Genomic DNA, 8,486 nt, shown 5'->3' with positions numbered 1-8,486 from the left:
TTCACGGGTAGGGTGGTACAGTTTTAAAATTAAACTTAGTATGAAAAGATCCGGCCCCTATTACGAAAATTGAGTTTCCCGTATTACGAAAAGTTCCGGGCCGAGGGTTCGAATGTTTTCTAAAAACACTGTAGGCAAAAAAAGAAGGTAGATGCTCCAGGAGGGGTTTGAACCCACGACCGTCGCGTTCCTCACACGACCGTGACTTTTGGTATAACCAAATTGTCGTAAAACGGCTATAAGCACGAAGCGCTAACCTCTGCGCCACTGGAGCATCAAGAGTCTGAGACAGACCATCAATTTTATCTACCCCCAGGACCGAACTCGGGAAGGCAGCCAATAGCAAAAGTTCTTAGCCACTGCTCCACCGAGCCGATTCTTGACCCATCAAACAGAGGAAAAACTTCTAGAGGAATGGCAATTACGTAAGCAAATGGACTCCGTCCTTATCTAAGCTAAAGTCTAAACAAGCAGCTTCTGACCTGGACAGCAACTACTCAATCGAGAGATATTGGCGATGCACAAATAGTTAGTGTTCCAGCAATTTCCAGACCGTTTTCTGGCTTGGCTTGGAGTTGTGCTATCTAATATAGTAACCTCGGAAGGCCCCCTGATGATCTCGCAAGGAAAATTCAAGCTTGACATTGAGAGAGAGTATCTTGGACAAATCGTCAAAGCCGGATATTATCCGCTTTGCTTATTTAACCAGTTGAAGATTGAGCATTATAACGGTAGTGAGAGAGAAAACTTCCCTAAAACTTGCTGCTGCGTGTAAGCTGTGGATGGAAAGGTACACAGTTCTCACCTTTTTGTACATTTTCGTGAATTATGCATGGTTCCTGTTAAAAGGGCCGCTTCCTGTAAATGTGTTTTACGTTTTAGATACCTTTTTTCTAGTTTTGAAACAGACAATGGGTTGGGATGTTTGCTCAATAGTTTGAATACAAGTACTGTATTTCCGGTATGGTACATCACTAAATGTTAACAATATAGAGAAGATTAGCAATGTCCTCCCGTACCATGCTTTAAAATATTGACCATTTACAAAATTCCTAACTAATTCATTCTCAAAATCTCTACTGCAGCAAATATAGCTTGTTTTGCAGCCAGCCTATAATAGGTAGCGACTTCGTCAAGTAAACTACCAACATGCTTGGCTAGATTCCCTGCTTGGTTTGACACTTATTAAGCTTATGCCATTGTTTGGTTGATTAGTTGACACTTTGTTAACCAATCGAGTTTCCAATTATCGTATTTTTTAGTCTGTTAACATCACAGTTAAATTGTTGTCCTTGGTACAAGTATGAAAATTATCCATTCGTGGTATCGCCCTTACTTCACTGCTTGGGAAAACACTACTGGTTTAAGAATCTTTGCGTTTTTTCTGTGGCGTATAATTACGATTAAGTGCACCGTGTTCCAGGGTGATATTGTAATGGATCCAAATATGAACATGAACAAAACTACTTTCTCATAGTCTTCCATGGAAGGCGCTGAATATACTCTAAGCTAATTTATGCCTATAAAAGCCGATGCGAGGCATGCTCCCTGGAATTACCTTTACTACATAGTTGTCCCACATTGTTTCTTGTCTTTTGGCTTACAAAAATTCAGAAAGCTGAGGTATACCAATGGGATCACGCCAATGTGTTTGTTTCCAGCTTAAAATCAACTTCAGATGCCCCAGGCTCTATATTTCCCGATCTCGAATCGATTTCGAATATAATGTAAAACCATAGTAATTGGGTACCATCTAGAAACCAAGTCGGTTTGCTCCAGGACGAGTCCTGGAAAGAGTGAGATTTGAAAACCGAGTACTCGTAGAGAGCCTTACGATAGATTGCATTCGCCCCTAAAAAATGAGAACAAAACTAATCCACGAGGATGGTTTACTAGCCCCATTGAGTACAAGAAATGTCTGAATTCAGCCCCGATATCATAATTGACATTGTAGTTGACACACGCCCAGCAAAATCAAGAGGCATGTCGCGTGTTGATTTCAATACTAGCCTGGATGCTTTTACGGTGGCTGAAGAGTCCATTTGCGGATAACACTAGAGAATGGTTCAGACAGATATTGATCTCACATGGGTAAACCACATATTCTGAAATTAAGATTATTTGCAAATTTTTGAACTTACCACAAGGAGGCATGCAAGAATGAAAGTCTTGGTACTCACGGTACGAAGCTAGTTGGCTCCTACAGAAGTAACTCTGGATGCTTAGGAAATCCAGTACCCGACTAGAAGTGGTTGTAGTCACGTGATACAAATTACTCGCTCCACATTGGATGAAAAATAGCTATACAGCAAGAAGCCAGAACCATTCAATGATACCAAGACAGCTCCCTTCGTCGGCTTTCAAACGGGTGGCCAGCAGGAGGGCCATCTCAATATCGAACCAACCTGAGAGGGCAGGTGGAATCTCCGATGTCTCCAATGTCAATGCTAAGGATAGCATCAAAGACGTTGAGCAGTTGATTAGCAACAAGGCGTTGGAAACTGCCGAATTCAAACCTTTAGGCAATCCCCAATCTGTTCTCAGCATATCTTCCCCAGCATCTGTCCCTGTCTATGTCAGAAGAGGGTCGTTGTTATCTATCTACGGGACTGGTGCCAATTCGTCTGTATCATCTGTGAGAAGCACGCTTGAATTCCTTTCGCCAGTCAGAAGGCTCCTTTATGGAGGGTATGCCTCCGCCTACCAGAAGTTAATATCAACCTCGCCCTTTTCTATCTTGGTATCTTCCAGCTCTAGGACGTTTTCATTGCTCAAGTCCTCGGATAACAAGTCGTTTGTGAACTTGATATTGGACGGCTCCAACGACTGGGCCATCCTCAACAAAAGCGCCTTGCAGGTGTACACGGGCAATTCGTTGATCATATCATTGCACACCTTGCCAAAGGTCATTTCCAGAAAGCTCCTCAAAACCTTGGGGTTGAAGGGCACTCAGAACACAGGTCTTTTCAAGTGGACCCATTCTGGCTATACATTATTGAGTGGAAGAGGACAGGCAGGATTGGTTGGTAATGGATCCATCTACAATGTCAATCTTGCCAAGAACGAAGAGTTATTGGTCAACAAGAAAAACTTGTTGGGAGTCACTGTCAACGGACCCTTCGATTTGAGCAACTGCGTGCACAAATACTCTTTTCCCGTGGCCCCTGTGACTGAGGCGCCCGTAGCCAGCATAAGTATCACCAATATCCACAATCGACCCGTTTCCGCTCTTGCGAAGGTCAAGTTATACGGCAGGGCCATTGGCTCGTACTTGGCCAAAATTGGCCAATTTTTCCGGTTGGGAAAGGGTTACACCTACAACTTCTTGGTAGGAAACCAGGACTTCATCAAGGTGATAGGGCCCAGAAGCTTGTTGTTGCAATCCAGCACAGGCCACCAGCATGTTGGCAGGGGCAGAAGACCACCCAGATCGGGCTCGGGAGTTCCTGCCACCACCGAGGTGGTAGTGGATGAGGTAGAGGTGGTTCCTGAAAGAACTTCCGCAGACTACTTGAATTACGTGACAGTACAGCCAGGAAAGGGGGTTGTATTTGAGAGCACCCCCGACTTCAAGGAGACCGTTAAGGCGCTTGAGAAGAAGTAGATTTGTATTATAGGCACCAATAGTCACCATGGTTAGACAATTAACACACCTTAAGATTGCCCACCCGACGCACCAGCCCTGTCAATGGTGCATGTGGCAGGTAACACCTTGCATAAATCTGCAACATACTCGCCACACCATAGGGGTTCAGTACCTGCATACACATGCAAGCCGTCATTTGCAGTTCGTAGAATTCTACTATATACACTAAGATACACAGAAATGCCTAGATACAAAGTACATCGCGCAATAAGATCGACAGCTCATGCCCCACTTATTGGTATTAGATAATTTCACATATGTTCGCCTGTTTTTGTCTGCGAACCCGACAGATTGCCCCCAGCTTTAACGCTTGTCTTGGCCCTCCTTTTGCTGGTTCCTAGCTTGCACCTTTTGGGGAGGCTGATCGGATTCAGTGGAAAATTCGCTCTGGGTGAAGGTATGTGGCCCAGAATATTGGCCGGGTGGAGGCCCGACTGGTTGTGTTGCGGCAATCGGACTGTGGCGAACAAATCCGTCCGAACCTGCCCTGACTGGAGCAACATTCATACTCTTCCAGTACTCGTTGATCTTACTTGGACCCGGAAGCTTCACGCCTTGTGTGCTGGCTTCCGAAATACTGTCTCGTGACAAGATTGGTGGTAGTCTGATGTGTCCGTTGTCAGAGGTGCTGAGTGAGCGTCCAATAGGAGACAAGGCGACTGGGTTGGCACTCTGCGTTCCAAAAGATTGCAGAATGGAAGGAATCCGTGGAAAGGGGCCGTCATCCTTGTGTTTCTGGCTCTGCTCCAACTCATGCTTTTGCACGTTGGAGGTGCTCAACTGACTCATGCCTGGAATGCTGGTGGTTTGGGAGTAGTCCCTGACAGGCAATCCACCAGAAGAGTAGCCATTGCTGACCACGGGTGGTTGGATTGGGTACAACATGGATTGCTGTGGATATTGATAGTACTGTACACCGTGGGGATCAGGCTGCTTGCGCTTGGCCTCGTAGTCAGCCTCTGGCAGAGTCTGAATATGGTTTTCGTCGTACTGATTGCCACCAAATACTCTGTTGCTCTGGTCCTCGGCATACTTCTTGATATTGTCATTCTTTTCGTTTCGGATTGCCGTCTTGGCCTCCTTCTCCTTCTTTCCCAGTTTGGGGGCCTGGGAAGGCACTCTAAGGCGCCCGTCGGAGCCAAGAGAGGGGGCCCGGTGTTTTGTGATAAAGGTTCCAGCACTGTTGGCTTCGGATGTGTTCAGGGACTCCTGCACGCTGGCACCATTCGAGAACACGTTAGCAGAGCCAGACCCTTCCGAGCGCATTGTGCTGGAAGCAGCAATAGAGTTAGAGCCATGGGATGGTACCGAGCGAGAGTTGGACCCCGATGAGTCCTCGTTGGACGAAGACGACCCCGAAGGACCAGAAATGGTGCAATCGTCCGATTTCGCAACCAAAGAATTCTGGGAATTACGTTCCGAATTTACCGAGTTGGGGTCAGGTGGTGAATCGACTGATTCAGGCGAGTCATTCTCCGACTTGATCTTGATGGTGTTGGAGTTGGGTGCACCTAAGGGCACGGGGTCGCTCGGCTTCAATGCATGTTGGAACAAGTCGTTTCTGTAGGTGGGAGTGGTGCCGGAATATGTGGATGATGTAGATGATTGCGACGACTTGTTGAGCTTTCTCTTGAGGACCTTGAGTCTCTCGGATGGCAAAAACACCGGCTCGGAGGGATCTTCGTTCTGGGAAGGATGGAACTCTTGAGCACTGGAACTGGGCCCCGAGCTCGAGGAATGTCGTATTTGGCCAGCAGCATGCTGGGAGGCAGTGAGGTTGGAGGAATGGGTGCTCATGTGGCTGTTGAGGTGCTGGTTGAAGTGCTGAGGGATGGAGGTAGTGTATGATTGCGCTGGAGCCATGGCAATGGTATTGGCAAGTGGGTCTGGGGCTGGAATTGTGGTGGTTGTGGCTGGGGGAACAAGCTCAGGGCCTGTAGACTCCTTGATACTGGAAAGCGGCATGCTGTCGTCCACCATGGAGTACTTGGAGATGACCTTGTTGATGGCCTTGAACAAGTCGCTCCAGCGGAACACCTTCAAGTCCTGCTCTATGTTTCTGGGGCGCGGGTCCTCCATGGACATCAAGAGCTTGAAGAAGCGGCCAAACTGCTTGTTAGTGCGCGAGATGGTTTGGGGCTTGAGCGACTGGAGATTACGTCTGATTCTGTTTTTCTCCTCGATGCTGAACGACTCTTGCACCAAGTACTCGAGGATCAAGATGATGTCCACTGAGGTGACGATGTGCAAGTCCTTCTCCTTCCAGAAAATGCATGAGATGATGGGTGACGTGTGGTCGTACTGTTCCTTTTTGATAGGATCGAACTGGACAAAGTACTCAGCAGGCGAGAGCCGTATGAACTTAAATTTGACGAGACGACGCTGGTTTTCCTTCTCTTCAAGGGTCCAGTTCTCGGTCATGGACGAGAGGTCCTTGTCGAAGATAAGCTTGACGGGAGTGTTGACGAGACTGAGGTTTTGGCGGATATAGTGGGGGTCCAACGAGGAAGTTCTCACCAAGTTGGGCCTACCTGTGTACTGTTTGAAGTTGGACATGCCCTGCTTTTTGGAGGAGACAGGCTCCAGCTTGGCGGGGCCAGGAACTTCGGATTTGGGTACCATAAGAACGCCCAGGAGGGGGATTTGGGCTGGTGGGAAACGCTGAGGTGATGGGCGGGACGAGATGATGTGATGGGCAGGTTATGAGACGCTTGGAAAGACAACTGGCTGGTAGAGACTAGTGTCGGGGAGGGAAGGTACACGGAAATGCTGAACAGTAAGGAAACGGGACAATTTGCAATGTAGGGTTCTGAGGTATAGATATGATAAATAAGGAGCAGATTTAACTTGCCACGATTCGTGGCAGAAGCTAAGCACAGCGAAAAAGCAATTGTTTAATTGCATGCGACTAGCCACGACAGAAACAATCGCCGGGGCTAATTGGGAAATAAGGATTGAGATGACGGTTTAGTGACGCAGCGTGTGTGTGGAGGAGCAAGATACCGTGCAGGTCGGTGTCTGAAGTCGAGTTTGGTGGAGAAGGCTACGTTTGCTACGGAAATAACTGGTGGGTGGCCGCCTCATCAGCAAGGTAAACAATTGTCTCAGACAGTGGATGACGGGAAAAAATCAGGCTCCGACACTTTTTGTTGCCCTGGTGGCTAATGGCCCAGTCTAGAACTGCTGGGGGAGGGTACCCAGCTTTGCAGTCAGACAATTGAGGATATATTGGCGGCATTTTTGTAGTGTCGGCGAGTGAGCAGCTGCGCCATACTTTGTCTGGAAATTTGGACGCACTGTCCGGGCCTTGCGACGTCATCAACATAATTAAGTCCTGGGATATTCGGTTGAGAAGGCCAGGGCTACATGTCCTAGGGATCCGCAACACTGTTGGAACTGGCCACTGAGTGTAGTGTCAACGTACCTGTCGTGGCGGCGGTGGTGGTGGTGATGGTGATTCACGCCTTGGTCTATTGCCCAGTTAGTGTCTGCTAGCATTCCGTGACTAGGAGGGGGTACAGGCGGCGCGAAGTGGGGCAGGAGCGTTGAATCGGACAGATTGTACAATCACCGCTCGTGCATATATTTCTGAAGAAAAGGTTCGCTTCCGACAAAACTGTAGAGCAATCATGCGACCATGCGCCGGTTTGCGGCACGCGCCACTCCCCGAAGTGGCGCATCGATGATCGTGGTGAGGCGGGGCGGCAAGAGCCGCTCCTCCACGTGACATAGAGCACGTGACATCAGTCGAGGCGCCACTTGATTGTGGTGTGTTTCCTGCGTGGAAACAACCGGTTTACGTCCAGGTTTTATTTCCTAGGCAGGACTTTTCAGCCGAGATTCAACTTCGAGTACTATTGTCTTAGAATTGCATATGAGTTTGGAGCTATTTAGGTTATCTTGGAAATGTTTACCTGCGGTTTGTTGACCGACACAGGTGGTCGGAAGTCAATGAGTCACGTGCAAAAGTTCCGGCTAAATTAGCTACACTTGCTGGGAAGAGCTGTTATGTGGGTGAACCTAGGTTGGTTAGAAGGCTAGCCTTTCGTAGCGAGGTATGTAGCTTTGTTAACGAATTGAAGAACTGACTTTCCTATGAAATTAGAGAGACGAGATCGCTCTTAGCATAACACCAACATATATATTGGAGTTTGATTAGTTCGCAGCCTCGTCAGGCTAGTACAGCAAATCCAAGCTAACATCGCCTCTCCATTTGCTGGAAATCTTTGAAGCACCCAATATATAGGCGAGATTAGTGAAATGTATTCCGTAATCCTTATCCAAGAATAATATTAAATTTATAAAAAATGATGCTACATTGCCATCAATACAACATATTAAACATCCAGCCTTTAACTCTCTTACAGTTCGATTTTTCTCCAATAGCTTAAGCTGTTTTGAGTAGCCTGAAGAATTACAGGAAACTGTCTTTGGCTCTTGGTTATTCATCTATCACTAATATTGAGCTATTAAAAAAAGTCAGCTCCACAAATTTTGAAGGAGAAGTGATGATCAATTTTATACACCTAGGATAACTTTGAAAAGTGATACATTCATGAAGATGCTGTACACTTCCTAACAAATAGACCAGACACATGCTTAGCCACCCATGTGATATCAGTCAGGTGACTAATGAAACACACTAGCCCCTCACGTGGCCCTCCATGTGACCATGCCGTGCGTTAACCGCTAAGAATCACGTGTATCTCCCAACGTGATACCCGCCGTCAACAAAAATTGTCGAAACCACTTATCTTTGTCCCCATCCATCCATCAAACTCGACAAGATGGCCCCAAAGGAAGAAGCCGTTTTCCGTATGTATCATGCACAACCCTGCCC

At 47.2% G+C, this 8,486-nt stretch overlaps 2 protein-coding genes and 1 non-coding gene across 3 annotated transcripts; 1 reads left to right on the top strand and 2 right to left on the bottom strand.

Moving 5' to 3' along the window:
• Window positions 1-152: 152 nt before the first annotated feature.
• On the bottom strand, window positions 153-274 carry CANTADRAFT_t239. Its single transcript has one exon. It is a non-coding gene; the product is annotated as a tRNA-Ile (tRNA).
• A 2,178-nt stretch (window positions 275-2,452) lies between these two features.
• Window positions 2,453-3,604, top strand: CANTADRAFT_43262 (uncharacterized protein; the record flags this gene model as incomplete). Its single annotated transcript, XM_020208940.2, has 1 exon — window positions 2,453-3,604. A coding segment is annotated over one exon (1,152 nt), but the record flags the coding sequence as incomplete, so codon positions are not given.
• A 2,025-nt stretch (window positions 3,605-5,629) lies between these two features.
• Window positions 5,630-6,067, bottom strand: CANTADRAFT_56973 (uncharacterized protein; the record flags this gene model as incomplete). The annotated part of the gene is made up of 1 exon (XM_020210643.1): window positions 5,630-6,067. A coding segment is annotated over one exon (438 nt), but the record flags the coding sequence as incomplete, so codon positions are not given.
• Between the last annotated feature and the right edge of the window lie 2,419 nt (window positions 6,068-8,486).

Source organism: Suhomyces tanzawaensis, assembly GCF_001661415.1.
Source record: "Suhomyces tanzawaensis NRRL Y-17324 unplaced genomic scaffold CANTAscaffold_8, whole genome shotgun sequence".
Taxonomy (NCBI): domain Eukaryota; kingdom Fungi; phylum Ascomycota; class Pichiomycetes; order Serinales; family Debaryomycetaceae; genus Suhomyces; species Suhomyces tanzawaensis.
This window is presented reverse-complemented; position numbering and strand designations above follow the sequence as displayed.